Source organism: Perissodus microlepis, chromosome 16 (genome assembly GCF_051167445.1).
Source record: "Perissodus microlepis isolate ML-2025 ecotype Zambia chromosome 16, ASM5116744v1, whole genome shotgun sequence".
NCBI classification, from domain to species: domain Eukaryota; kingdom Metazoa; phylum Chordata; class Actinopteri; order Cichliformes; family Cichlidae; genus Perissodus; species Perissodus microlepis.
This window is the reverse complement of record NC_140476.1, coordinates 30,161,745-30,177,503: the sequence shown is the minus strand read 5'-3', so window position 1 is coordinate 30,177,503 and position 15,759 is coordinate 30,161,745. Positions and strand designations below refer to the sequence as shown.

The 15,759-nt window shown below is 39.1% G+C and overlaps 1 protein-coding gene across 2 annotated transcripts in view; it reads right to left on the bottom strand.

Annotated features, from left to right (window-relative positions):
- The window catches only part of adcy5 (adenylate cyclase 5), a 99,697-nt gene that overhangs the window by 22,416 nt on the left and 61,522 nt on the right, over positions 1-15,759 (bottom strand). For both annotated transcript variants that reach the window (XM_084908716.1, XM_084908717.1), the window contains exons 4-9: positions 15,401-15,512; positions 10,260-10,387; positions 7,789-7,947; positions 6,528-6,669; positions 4,286-4,423; positions 252-274 (exon numbers count right to left, since the gene is read on the bottom strand). In XM_084908716.1, coding sequence (XP_084764842.1) covers positions 252-274; positions 4,286-4,423; positions 6,528-6,669; positions 7,789-7,947; positions 10,260-10,387; positions 15,401-15,512 — 702 coding nt within the window. The remainder of the gene's footprint in view (positions 1-251; positions 275-4,285; positions 4,424-6,527; positions 6,670-7,788; positions 7,948-10,259; positions 10,388-15,400; positions 15,513-15,759) is intronic.

Sequence of the window (15,759 nt, the reverse complement as noted above, 5' to 3'; positions counted from 1 at the left end):
GATCCTTTACCTGGACACTGACTCTCATACAAATCAAAGATCTTGCACATCATCTTATTATTATGCCATTTATTCTGACTTTCCAGTTAAAATTACCAGTGACAATCATATTTGTGTTTCAAAGTGCTTCTTCTTCTCTTTCAGCTCATTTTCAGGATCATTGCCTATCGTCTAGGGCAAAGTAAGAACAAATCCTCTAAGGTGGCACACAGACAAGGACAAAACAACAAGCACAATGAGTCACTACTCACTTGTCTTTGGGGTCTTCAAAGCCCTGCAAGAGAGAAAGGACAACAGGAAATAGGATTTTTAGAGCAGCGCGTGGTAAAGATGTTTAATCTTTTCTAACCAGATTGGTTCTGCTTTCTTTTTCTTTACAGCTAAACGCTCTTTTAATACAACTCAGAACAATCACATCAACATATCTGGTGATTCACTCAATGAAAGCATTTTTAAAATGATAAAATTAATAACAAAGCAAAAATATCCAATGTTCTGCAATATTTAGAAGTTGTCATTCTACATTAAATATCTGTCATTCTGCAATGTTTGGACTAAACTGCTTGACGATCAGTGTGTGCTCTGGCTGTTCTGACGGTGATTTAGAACTATTTTTTCAGAGACTTCATAGATAACAGCCCAAGCAATCTCCCAAGACATCTTCAGCTAATGAAAGGTACCTCAGCAACAACAACCCCCCATCTCACACACACACACACACACACACACACACACACCCTTCGGACGAGTTATATCACTACAGTGGTTTAGATCCTTCCTGTGATTTTCGGGATTTATATACACCGCTTAGAGGCGGTTATTGCTTCGGTTGAACCTTGCTACAAATTATTTTAATATTCTAATTTTCCTTTTCAAACTACATTAAGGAGCCTCAGCCTATCATCATTCCTCTGATTGAAGCTTGTTCAATTTAACTTCACAAATAATGAGCAACCGCAACGCTGCCATTAGACAGCTATCGGGAGCCTGATGACATAATAATTACCCTGAGCCAAATGAAAAATACGCTTAAAGGGAAAGATTCGCTGTGGCTGGAAACCAGCAGACACGGGGGAAAGAAATCACCCAGATCACTTCAGGTATGAACTGAATAAAAGACATTTGCATCTAACTCAGCTCAAGATTTGGGCCGTTCACCCACTGTCAACTCTATTCGGCAAGAAATGATGGCTATGATTGACGTGAAATTAAACGTTTTTGGTAGGTTTTGAGTTTTTCAGCAGAGATAAACCGACAGAATGAGCAAAATAAGAAAGATGTAAGAAGTGGAGGCTTTGTTGTCGAGCAGAGGTAAACAAGACGAGTTTCAAATGTTATTTTCACCCCTTTTTCAACTGAAATGCAAAGATAGAATATGTCTATAAACAAACAGATGCAAAGCACACAACTTTAACACTTTGGGTGAACTGTCCTGCAAAACGATACAGTGTGCTGTGTCATGGAAAAAAATGCAATATATTTTTTAAACTGTTTTTCATTATGAAGTCACATTAATCATATTTTGTTACTCAGTTTGTACTATGTTCAGATTGTCACTGTCATTAAACTATTTGGCCATATTACAGCATTACAGAATACCAGCTTGCAGATATTCAAATTGCTCTACCTCCCTCTTGTGGCGAAACACACAAATGACTATGCTGAAGAAATATTCAGCACAGCTAACCCCTGCATGAAAGTAAGGGGGGAAAAATCAAATAGGAAAAAGTGAAAGGTAAAAACGAAATTATTTGCATTCCTGCCTGCTCCACTGCTTCCTGTTTGCAAAAGCAAGAGGCTGAATGGGCAGCAGGAGTAGAAGTACATGTGTAAAATCCTGAATACCTTCAAAGTCCATTCTGTGTCTGACAGACATAACCAGGTTTCCTCCCGGTCATATAAAAATCCTCCCTCATGCTCTCTGTGCATATTTGATTCCTTATTCTTTACATCTCTGTTTCAAAGCTCGCTCCAGAGCTTGCTGTGATTAATGAAGACTATGGAGATATGAAGATATGGGGTGAGAGAGTAATAGGCAGAAAGAAAACAGGCTGACAATGAAGGAAGGCAGAGCCGCAGCAAATAAAGTTGATGTCAAAGCGTTCATGTTTCTGCAAACTTTGGTGACACACTCATCTGATATTAGGAAAGAAAAACAACGCAGCTGCTGATGTGATGTCAGGACGAGTAATTGAACGTAGTCATCCAGGACGATGAGAGATAAGATGATTTTTGTGCTGAGCAGCCTTAGCTCTAAGTGCGAGAAGGATCCAATGTAAATCAATGCAGCATTAATTTGATGTTGTTTCTTTTTTTATGTGCACACTTGTTGTAGCATTTATGCTACACAGAGCTCCAAGTCAGCTACAGAGCCCCCTGTGGGTCACATAAAAATACAGAAAGTAGTACTTAACTGTGCAGACAGTTTTTTTTAATGAAAAGTAATTGTTTTAAAGCAGAACTGATGTTTCTTTCAAAATAAAAGCACACTGGTTAAAACAGTCAATGGGGAGTTTGCATGTTCTCTCTGTACCTGGCGAACTCTCCTGTGCATTGCCTCGGTCCAGATGCTGAACCCCAAGTTGTTTCCAATGCTTTGGTCAGAGTGGGATTGTTACAAAGAACTAATATGTAGAAAAGGGTGTTTGTATATTCACGAGAGAGGTAAGCTTATTGTTCTGTCTGGCTGTACTCACAACCTGACATTACACTCATTTAGTAGACAGATCGATCCAAAATAACTTTTATAAAATGTGCTCAACCTACCTATAACATGACCTAAATATTATTATAAAATATGTGTATCTGTTCTCATTCTATATGTTTGACATCAACCATTAAAGTGGTATTCTTGGTTTTTTTAGTCGTGCATCTCTATAACACTGAGTTCAGTACTTCCTTATGTCCAGATTTTGATTTTCCCGCATTGGAAGTGAATAAAAATATCCCACTGAAAGCTAAAAGATTTGCAACAAACGGCAAACTACAACTGTAAAGCAGCCTTTCCATTACAAAAGTGCAGTTCATTGATGATGCCACAAGCTGAGCAGGACTTAATAGGATGAGAAAACTACAGAAGCAGAAAAAAAGCTGTGCTTGCTGTTATTTTTTCTGTTGTGGTTATCAGATTGATTCATCTGGTTATGTGGAACTAAAAGAAAAGGCAGATCTCGTTCTCTCTCTGAGATGTTCCCAAGCATAGCAAGATATTACAAGAAAAAAATAAACCCGTTTTGCTTCTTGTGATCACGAGATACGTGCGGACAGCTTGGTAGCCGTGAAGACGACCTGGCTGTTTGATTCAGGGACTAAGTACGGGTTTGTTCTCCGGGGCGCTACAATTGATAGATTAGATCAACACTGAATTTTCTGTATTACAAAGGTGAGAAGGCTCAGCAAGAATAAAACACACGCTGCTACTTTTAAGTGGAGTAGCGATTAATCAGCCTGATGCACGTCAATAATAGGCTAATTATGTGCATGGCCCATGAGGATAACAGCACAGGGAAGAAACAACCCTTTTCATTCCTCATGTCAATGAAATCATTAACTTGTTATTGCGGGAAAACCAGATTTGCTTTACAAGATATTTAACCGCTTTTCACATAATAACATAATTACAAGCTGTTCTGATCTGATCTGAGAGAAAACTGCTCTTGATGTGAAAAAAATGATGGGATTCACCTTTTAATAGATACTTTTTGTGAATATTACCAATTTCAAAATAAAGCGTGTAGAACAGAATCCATTTCCCCAATATATAACAGCGCACATGTTGTCTGGACTTCATCGTCCTCTTTCCTGCCATAGATACACTGAGAGGTGAGTGGATTGAGGATATAAGAAAAACAGGCATAGGTGGATCCATTCGCCAAGTGAGTCACTACATGCAGGCTCGGCTCAGCAGGAAGTGCTATGGTACGTAAATAACAATCAGTCTTGGTGAGGTTCCATCTCTCTGCCGTTGCTACATTTCCCACTTAACTGCGGCCGTCTACATGTTGCTGTTGTCCCCCTTGCACGAGTGCTCCTGAGAGCCTCTCGGATCCAGAGGTAAGGTGTGAGAGGCGAAGTGAGCTGCTGCTTACCAGGACTGCAGATCTCAGGATTATTGTATTAACAACGGGTTGGCTTCATCACCAAATGAGAGCCAAGATGTGATATTGGCAGGAGAGTCACCTGGCTTTAGCACTCCAACAACACCAAAAACAGCAGCACTACAAAGCAGACCATTAGAATGCTTTTAATCTATCGATAAACATTTGTTTAAAAAATCTTGTCTTACCATCCTCTTCAAATCTTTGGAGATCTGGTTTCCACCTAAATGGTTGTAAAAGGGACGGTCGGTCCAGTGTCCACTGTTGTGGGTGACAGAGTTGGTCCTCTGCCGGTTCATTTTGGCAATCATGGCCTTTTCCTCTTTCTGTAAGACAGAAAAAGCAAAGACAGGTTTTAGAAATAAAATTTACACATACAAGTTCAAACATTTTGCAAGAATTATAATAACATATATTAGGATTTATCACCTTTTATCAACTGCAAATTATATACTTTGTGAATATCTCTTCTATCCAATAAGACAACGTTATCTCACAGTGCTGGCATGATTATCAGTCGTGCCAACACTGTCACCAAAACCTGCCATGAATGTTGCCTTAACACGGAGTCATCTGCTACCAGTTTGTGAATGAAAGTGGTGAATCTGGGAATTCCATGCAATCGGTTTCTAAAAAAAAGCAATTAACTGGGACAAATCATCAAAAATCAAGTATCTGTTGGTGTCTATGTAAACAGAAATTCACTCAGCCTTGCTCCTGAATTAGGAAGTAGCTGTGTCAAGCTAAGCGTGTCCAGTGCTGAATGATTTTATTTGGTTGATGTAGGTTTGTTTGTCTGATACTGAGGATGGGGGAACATAAAATAAACCCTCTTTTTACGGTATTCCGAGAGTATTTAAATTCAAAAATAAGCACACTCCTTGTGGAAAGCCTTCCTGTTACAGCTGCAACAGTTGGTCCACATCATATTTAAACCCTATGGATTAAGAAAGGAAAATATGAAGGCAGATGAGCAAATCCTTTTAGCAACGTTGAATGTCACATGACTTTCTCTGTGTTTGGTCACAGTTGATTATTGGAATTGTTTTAGATTAGCCCTTGCTAACTCTGATACATTTATAACAATGCACATCATCCTTGTTAATAATAAACAAGTAAAATAAGAAAAAATAAAAGAAATGAACAGGGGAAGTCAGCAAATTCGTAAGCAGATGATGATAAGGATGAAGGGCAGGGGAGGAAAACAGAGCCTCCTTTTTCATTATGGCTCTTTGTAGCATAATGGCCGCTACTTTGGTACAAAGAGGTGTGTGTGTGTGGATGCTGGAGTTCGAGCCAGGAGTGGTGGGATCATAATGTGAATGGCTTCACCGACAAAGATTTCATCCAAATATTTCAAATGTCGAGGGCCACTTTTAACTACGTCCGACAGCCAATTTCAACGAGACTCTCGTGGCAAGACATTCAGATGAGGCGGCTGATGTAACAGTTACATGACCTGGACTGACATCACACAGGAGACAAAACCATATTATATTTGTGCACATATGGAAGTGGCCCAGGTCAAATATATATCAGAAAAATATCAGAGGGTAATCTTCTCCTAAATGCAGAAGAAGAAGAAGTAAAAACATCCACCAAGTGTAAAACTGTTACACTGATGAAAAATATTCCTTTTCTCCTTCTGGTGTTGTGTTAAAAGCTGGTTTCCTGAGATGGTAATCTGTAGTCATTTTATTTCTTTTTACTTTTGTTTCTAGATCTGCATCCTGGCTCTAGGATGTATTCACAAAAAAAAAGAAAGAAAAGATAAAAGTAACCAAAATAATTAGACTGCACAATCTTCCTTCTGTCTCCCAGCAATGAGCAGCAAAATAAGAAGACAATATCACTTCACATGATATGCTATCTATAGTCGCAGCTTGTGATGATGCTGGAGGACAGACAGCTGATAAAAGTCTGGTCATAAACAAACTTGAGCTCACGCAGCGAAGCAGAGACGAACTCACTCTTGGATGAAACAGATTCCCGGTTTATAACACAGACGATAAAACGATCAGTTTTTCAGATTCTTTGATCTAGAGAAATGTCACATACGGTGATTCAGTGGAATTCTGGGATGTTACATTATATTTTTTCAACCTTGACAGACGTGTGCTGTTGACCCTCGACCTCATCTTTAAATCGTGTCAGGCTAATTGATTATATTATATAGGTCAACAATGGGTTTCCTTGAAATTTTAAATTATTATTGAAAAATTCTGCAGCTACTAAATGTCAAACAGGAGTAAAAAGACATAAGAGCCATAAGAATAAATAATAATGTGTCCCACTATAAGCCATAAATTACAGCTCACAGAGTTTCTTTTCTGCCACCTCATGTTTAATAATCCGTTAATGCCACTTTAAATCACTTTAATGTATTTTTGATGTATATATTTGTACTATAAACAGTAATAAGTGGAATACCCTTTTCTGACTGCAGCCCACAATGAGGTAGGTTTCTATGTTGTGCTTCTTCAGGTAGGCATTTCTTTCTCCTCCTGTTCCCGGTTCCACATCATAGTCCCCATTCAGGTAATTCAGAGTGGCTTTAGTTATATGGATGCGCCTAAAATGAGAACCACACACACACACACACACACACACACACACGTATTGATTATTCAGACACTGTATATTCATATCTACAACTCTGTGGGCTGTTAGATATAACAGTTTTAGCAAAATTGGTTACAACTCTATTTGGAAAACCCAGCTTTTGTTGATAGTGGAAAATATAAAACATTAAATGTTTAAATTGAGATATTTTAAACGTGAAAAATATTAGCACATTTTTCATTACACATCTCAAAATAAGTTGGAGCAGGGGAAACAAAAACGCTGAAAATGTAAGTGTTACTAAAAAGCAACAGCTGGTTATCAAAGAACATCTTCAGAGTTTCTCAGAAGTGAGGATGAGCCAAGCTTCAGCGATGTGCAATAAGTTGTGTCTCCAAATTGAGAATTTCAGAAAAATTTATTTTAACATAAAATTGCAAAGACTTTGAACATCTAATCATCTACAGTACTTAATATCATCAAAAAAAATTAAGAAATCTCTGTGCGCAAGGGACAAAGACAAAAATCCATATTGGATGCCTGCAATCTCCAGGCCTCAGCACTGCATTAAAAACAACCATGAAATCACTGCATGGGCTTAGGAGGCATTGTTACCCGTCCCATTGATACATGCTGACTAAAGTGTTTTTATGCAAAGAAGAAGCTACATATGAACATCCAGAAACACTGCTGTCTTCTCTTAAAAATGTACTGAGACAAAACGGAAAACTGTTCTGTGGTCGGATGAATCAAAATTTGAAATTCTCTTAGGAAAACAGTGACACCACATCCTCTCGGCTAAAGAGTAGAGGAACCCTCCACCTTGTTATCAGCACTCAGTTCCAAATATTTAATCTCTGCCGGTAAAAATCCAGCTGGTCCTCCTCAGTTCCCAGACAGTTGTTAAAAGAAGAGGGGATGCTACACAGTGGTAAATGTTTTTAGACGTTTTGCTCCTAACAAATGTTAAATGAACTAATACTTTGGCACATGCCACATTTTCTCAACATAAACAGGTTTATCACATTTGCAGATGATTCAATTATTTTTCTTCTTTAAGTTTTACACAACATCCCAACTTGTTTTAGAGTAGGGCAGTCTGAACTTGAATATCATTGGAGAGACATACCCTGCTTTGCCCCCAGCTTCCATCTGATTTGCTAGCGTGACATCGTTGGACCAGACATCAAACTGCCACTTCCTGAGCCCCAGCACCCCACAGTGCACTCTGCCACTGTGGATGCCCACTCGCATGTTGACGTTTACCCCAGTCACCTCCCGTACCAGCCTGCAAATAAAAACAGATAGCATTTTTAAGAGATAATTTACAAGTTAAGCTTTTTCGTCACCTGTGTGTTGATGTTAGGGTATCTCAGGGATCACCTTTTTTTCCAGTGCATCTTATATCTCTGCTTTTACTTGCAAGAAACTTCCTGTTTCATCATTTTAATCCCTACATGCATACCGGCTCGTTTTGACAGAGTTGTCCGTAAACTCATAAATGTCCATATATGTCGTCCAACACATATATGGAAATTATGTGATTTGGGTGAAATTGCTCTTTAACAGCAAATGTATTTAATTTTTCTGCAACAAGAAGGACAACCACAGACATTTAGCCTAATCTGAGGATTATTAATCTGACTCAACAATAATCTTCTTAAAAACTGACAGAGAATATTTCTGACTGTGAAGTTGCAAAGAGGCACTGACAACAGCTGACAACATGGTCACAAACTGTTTTTAATGGATTCTGGAAATAAAGTGATGTTATTCATTACTACTTTCATATGTGGCAAAGTACAGGGTGGGCCATTTATATGGATACACCGTAATAACATGGGAATGGTTGGTGATATTAAAGTCCTGTTTGTGGCACATTAGTATATGTGAGGGGGCAAACTCCTCAAGATGGGTGGTGACCATGGTGGCCATTTAGAAGTCGGCCATCTTGGATACAACTTTTGTTTTTTCAATAGGAAGAGGGCCATGTGACACATCAAACTTATTGGTAATGTCACAAGAAAAACAATGGTGTGCTTGGTTTCAACGTAGCTTTATTCTTTCATGAGTTATTTACAAGTTTCTCTTTGTTCACAGCCATTGACATGTCGAAGAGGTTAACACGTGAGGAGCGGATCGAAACTGTGTTGATATCTGGTGAACGCAGTAACCGGGTCATTGCAGCAGATTTCAATGCAAGACACCCTACGAGACCACCCATCTCCCATGCTACAGTTAGCAAACTGCTTGCTAAGTTTCGTGAAACTGGTTCAGTGTTGGATTTGCCAAAATGTGGACACAAAAAAACTGTCACTAATGAAGAAACATCAGTGGCTGTCCTAGCTTCATTCAGCAAGAGCCCACAGCGTAGCACTCGCGCATGTCACTGGAGAGTGGCATTAGTTGAACATCCCTTCGGCGGATATTAGCTACTCACAAATGGCACCCTTACAAACTCCAGCTACTGCAGCATCTCAACGAGGATGACCCAGATTGGCGCACAGAATTTGCAGAATGGGCAAAACAAAAATTGGAACAGGACCCTCAGTTCACGCAGAAGATTTTGTTCAGTGATGAGGCAAACTTTTATGTGAATGGTGACGTTAACAAACAAAACCACCGCTATTGGTCTGACACTAACCCACATTGGATGGATCCCTCCAAGACTGTTGGAACAACAAAAGTGATGGTTTGGTGTGGTATATGGGGTACAACGATAGTGGGTCCATTCTTCATCAATGGAAACCTCAAGGCCACTGGATATTTGAAATTGCTACATGAAGATGTGTTTCCCTCTTTATGCACTGAAGCTGGCACGTTCCCTGAGTTTTTCCAGCAAGATGGTGCACCACCACATTATGGGTGCCAGGTCCGAGCATTCCTAGATGAACAGTTTCCTGGAAAGTGGATTGGTCATCGTGGGCCAGTTGAATGGCCCCCAAGGTCTCCCGATCTGACCCCCTTAGACTTTTATCTTTGGGGTCACCTGAAGGCAATTGTCTATGGTGTGAAGATACGAGATGTGCAGCACCTGAAACTACGGATACTGGATGCCTGTGCTGGCATTTCTCCTGCGGTGTTGCTATCAGTGTGTGAAGAGTGGGAGAAGAGGGTTGCATTGACAATCCAACACAATGGGCAGCACATTGAACACATTTTATAAGTGGTCAGAAACTTGTAAATAACTCATGAAAGAATAAAGTTACGTTGAAACCAAGCACACCATTGTTTTTCTTGTGACATTACCATTAAGTTTGATGTGTCACATGGCCCTCTTCCTATTGAAAAAACAAAAGTTATATCCAAGATGGCTGACTTCTAAATGGCCACCATGGTCACCACCCATCTTGAGGAGTTTGCCCCCTCACATATACTAATGTGCCACAAACAGGACTTTAATATCAGCAACCATTCCCATGTTATTACGGTGTATCCATATAAATGGCCCACCCTGTATATGGAACATCAAATATAACTAAAACTGCATCTGGAAATCATCCATTTATTCATTTGCCCCACCTCTGTCTGCTATGTGCACATATTTAAGCATTTTAATTACAGCCACAGATGCCTTGTTACAGTTAGGGGGCAACTTACGAGATAGCCTCTATCATGTCCAGCCCCATCTCCACACAGCAGTGGGCGTGGTCGGCCCTCGCCTCCGGCAGACCAGACACGCAGTAGTAGCAGTCTCCCAAAATCTTGATCCGCAGACAGTGGTTCTCCTGTCACGGGAAGCATGAGCACAAGAAAGAGCAACTTACTGGAGAGGTATCCTAGAAAATGAAGATGTTATTGCAATGGGTTTTAGAGTTACTTCACTTTTGTGCAATTCACTGATGGTGGGAGACCTTTGGGAGCCAGTGAAACAAAGACACACAGCTATAACTGGATCCACCTTATGATATCCTCTCTTCATCTTTCACCTTACTATAGTATCTTGCAATTCAGTGGACAAAATACCTCAGTAGTTTCCAACTAACTCAAGTAGACAGAACTGAGGTAAGACAGGCCAAATCATATGACTGATAAATTATATCAAATAATAACAAAAAACTTCCTTTCCTGCTGTTGAATAAACTAATAATTTTTAAAGTTATTGTTGCACTGATAGAATAATTTCCTACTTAATCCTAAATATAAAACTTTTTACCAGAGTTCAGCTCAATGTTTTGTTTGTATATTCATGAACTTATTAGAAGCTATGAAAACCTGGTACTAAATTTCTTCATCCCCTTACTGGGACTTGTGCATTATTATTTATAAATGTGATCTATTTTTCATTAGTGAAACAAAAACTGACAAAATCAATGTGATCAAACTAATAAAATCCCAAAAGTTCATCTTTTAGACATCTTTAGAATTTGGACAGCACGGGTAAAAAAAAAAAGTCCACCGGCTGTTTCCTGTGACCGCTCACTGCACAGTGATGATTTTGTTTGTTCCTTTTGACATTCAACAGTCATCTTTAAATCATTCCACTGGATTTAGATCAAGATCAGATTTTCCACAAATTATCCTTTTCTTTCTCTTGATTTGTTAAGCTTTGGGTGATGGCCTGCTGCCCTGACAGAATAAATAAATAAATAAAAATAAAAATCTTAATATCAGTTTGCTTTCATGTGATTGGAACTCCCCGAGGAAAGAAATTAGCCTCAAACCATGATGACCCTTCCTCTATGCTTCACACTTTCGAAGATTTTGTTTGTAGTTTGTAAATCTGCCCAACTATCTTTTATAAATTTGTGATGTGATGATACCAAAATGTTTTCGTACACAATTCTGATGGTGTTTGGCTTTTAGTCTTTGTTTCTATTTTTCTCCCCTGCTTCCCCTACAATGCTATGTAAAGTTCAAGCCAAGATTTTTAGAGCTAAAACTAAACAAAACAATGAAACTAGATGAAAGAAGAAATAGCCTGAGATTGAGAATTTTTTTCTTTTGGTAAAACTTGTTGTAACAACTTGCCTGACAAGGCTTTGATCCACATGTTTATTGAGACCATTATTGAGACTAGGAGTCAGTTGCTTTCAAAAAATTATCTATTTGACATTCCAACACTTATGTCAATTTTCCTAAATTCTCTTTTATTAAATGAATGCAGAAATCCTGGTATTCCACAGAGTTCAGAAACTAGGATTTCCACAATAACCATGTATAGATGCCTCACATTTGCCTTAAAACTTTTAAATTTTAGAATCATTTAACAGTGTGTGTGTTTGTTTTTGTGTGCGCATGTGTCTGTTGATCCTAAAGGCATAGGAGAATATAGTGTCTCATGATGGCCACCTGAGTATCGCTCTAGCACATGGGACTGAGAAACTACAATGAGCTCCACTGTGTAAGAAGCACAGAAAGAGAATACGTGCGGCTGTGTGTGTGTCTTTGTGTGTTTGCAGAGATACAAGGTACCTCTGGCATGGACCTAAAAGTGTCAGTTGCAACCTGTCTGGTATATAATGCCGTTATTGGCGTTTCACTATGAAATATTAATTAGCTTTTCACCTTTTAGAAACAAATGGTATATATTGAGGTTTAGCTGAAAAACAAAGATGTTTTTGTCTAAGAAAAAAGAAAAATCAATGTTCCTGAATGTGCCGTCTCTGAAACTGCGGTTCAGACATAAAACAGATGTTATGGTGTGCTTTCTAAACACTGGAACTCTGCGTTCACGTCTGTGTTCACAGCAGCATTCACTATGTATTTAATGACCTTTTCCAGCTGCCTCTAAGGTTACTTTACTAATTCCTGGTGTCTAAATACTGTGGACTACACATACATGCAGTTCTTGCACCTGTAACCAAACTGACCAAATCGATAATGATTTTCAGGCCAGCTGCAGAAAAGTATGAGTATTCAGTCTCTGTTAGAACTTGCCCGCACCGGCAGCATCAGAGCTGATGCTTTTCTCTGAAAGCTTCATTCATTTTTAATGGAACACTGTGATCACTGAGCACGAGGGCTGCAGTTACATTTGATTTGTTCTGAGTTTTCTGTATCAGGACCTCCTTTGTCTCCACTCCGCTTAGAAATATTGTGGTGAATGCAGACCTGAAAAATAAGAACTATGCTGTTAAGCACTATACCACCAATATTTTAGTAATACATTAACTAGAGAATGTATGAGTGTCCTACTGCATCTTTGGGGACACTTTGGGGAAGCTGGGAAATTTTGACACTTTTGCTTTCACAGTATTTAAACAGTGGAGGAAATAATAATTTGATCCCCCGCTGAAGTTTGCTTGCTTACAAATAAATAAACAGTCTCTAATTTTTGTTGTAGTTTCATTTTCATAGAGAGTGACAGAATATCAACCAAAAATCCAGAAAAAAAGTACATTATATAAAATAAGTATTTGATCCCCAAGCAAAACTTGGTGGAGAAATCCTTGTTGACAAGCACAGCAGTCAGACATTTCTTGTAGTTGGTCGCCAGGTTTGCACAGAGGACGGTTTTTGGCCGCCTCCTTTTTACAGAAATATTCTAAATCCTTTAAATTTCTTGGTTGCTGCTTGGCAACTGGAAGCTTTAGCTCCACAATTTACTTTAGAACTGAGGTCTGAAGACTCGCTCGGCCACCCTATGACCATCTTTAGCCACTCCACTGTTGCCATGGTACACTTTGAGTCACTTTGGGTCATGCTGGAAGACTCATCCACGACCCATCTTCAGTGTTCTCATCCAAGATTTTACATTACATGGCCCTGTCCGCTGGGCCCTCCGTGCGATGACGTCGTCCTGTATTCTTAGCAGGAAAAACAGTACAAATGTTTCCACCTCTGTGCTTGACTGTGGGGATAGTGTTCTGTGGGCCATATTCAGCATTTCTCTTGCTGCAAACACAGTGGGTCAGGTTGATGCTGAAGAGCTCAATTTTGATTTAATCTGACAGCAGCACTTTCACCTTTTTTTTTGAGACTGAGGGATTTTCTGGTTGATATTCTGTCTACTCAAATATAATGGGCTGTTCCTTTCTTTGTCAGTGATCGTCAAAATCATCCCAAAAATGATTTCCCCCTCTTTGTATATCATTCTTTTACTGCATTACAGAAATGATCCACTTTCACAAATGTAGTTTTGTACTTCAGGATAATGAAATTGGAGTCAGGTTTGTCTGACCACTAACAAATATCAGATAAAAGAATAAGGGCAAATGTTTTCAGAATTAACACCCACTGGGCCTTTCGTTACACAGACGTTTTTCCCCTGACCTCACATGCATCTCTTTTTCATACCTTAGCTCCTCTTTCTTACAGAGAATGCGAGCAAGAAGTGCACAGAGGAATCAAACACGCCAAATGAAAAAGCCCCAGCTCCACGGCCGGTCTTCAGGGGCCTCGGTTATTTTTATGTCAAAGTGTAGCATTTGTATGAGACATCCTTAGATGAAAACGACATACCCTCTCATCGCTTCTTGTCTCCTTAAAGCGAAATTAATAGAAAGTCCTGTCTGATTGCCGAGAAGAAATTATTTCCAGGTTGACAGGAGACAGAGGGAAGTAAGGTCTGACAGAGTATCAGGGCCACATTAAGAAAAAAAAATATTGTTGATCATTTTAAGAAAAAAGTCAAAACTGTTTTTATTGTTTCAAGACAATAAAAACAGTTTCAAGACAAACTGCTACAGCTATACCCTCCACTTTTTTAGATGAGTTAGTGAATTGATCAGCAGTCTTGTGATACAACATCCATCCTCTTTATTGTACGAGGCTGTAACCATCGATAACCTCGCTTCTGTCCACTGCAGTCACTTTGCACAAATCCACTATTCCAAGTTTGTGTGTTTTTCTGTCTGACCAGATGCAGCTTTCTGCACCATCTCTTCAGCATCCTTATACTGATCACCACACTGTGTTTATGTGCTAAAAGATAATTAATTTCCTTTCTTGTTACTAAAACCCATTCTGAACTACAATATCACTTAGAGGTTACAACAACCATGACAGTGTCACGAAATAACGTTCGACTTTAATCTCGATGATCAATAATATTTTTTTCTAAATGTGGCTTTAATACTCCTTCTTGGGAAGGAAATATACGTTTTCACAATGAAATTTTACCCAGGATCCTGCCCAAACAAGCCATGTTTTGATAGCAGTGCTTCATATACTGTATGCGCACTGGGGACAGGTAACTTCATTCATTTGTACGGTTTAATTTTCTTCCAGTTAAAATTATTCACCACAGCCGTTAATTAATATCAGTGCTTTTCTAAGTTATTTACTGTTTTCAGATTTGTAATTTGGATACATTTAAACTGTCCTCAAAATGAAAGAAACTTTTTTCTTTTATCATACCTATAGGAAGTGTGCATCGATGCATTTATCTGTCCTGCTATATTTTACATTTTTATTCTTCACATTTTGCAACAACACAGGCAGGAGCTGTTTAAGGCTATCACCCAGATTACACGGCTATCTTTCCTCTCTGTGTTGTTTACACATAAAAACAGGTCAGTGTCTGTTTAGTCAGAGGTGAGGGTGAGCTAAACACACACAAACAGATGAAGAGAGGTCACATCAGATGAGACGAAGCACTTTGGCTGCATTCACCAAAAATCAGACAATGAGCCCCACTGTGGGTTCAGCTTTGTAGGACCTTACATATTATATATATATTATACTTCCATGTATGCTTGCACAAGTTTCCAATGAATCACTGCAGCTATTTCTCATTTTCCTAGCAAAAGACTTTTGCACAGCACTGTACATATACATGCAAGTGATTACATCCTTACCGCGGCCAACTTGTCAAAGCGGGCGAACAGTTCATTGAGAGTCATCACCAGCTCCTGTGCTGTGCACTGCGATGCCAGACTGGTGAAACCCTCAATGTCCGCAAATAAGATGCTGCAGAAACACAAAGACAAAAGAGACAGAATTCATTCAGAAAAGCCTTTTTCTCATTCCCTGAATTCTCTATACTGAAGTGATTTCCCTGCTGACCACACTTTTACCTGAAGAGGCAGAAAAACAAGATACTGCATGCTAACAAAAATGAGCAAAGGGTATCTTTGAGTACTACTTTTCACATCCCTGTGATGAACTTCACTACAAAGTATAAATCCACTGAAATCCAGTGAAAGCTAAAATAATT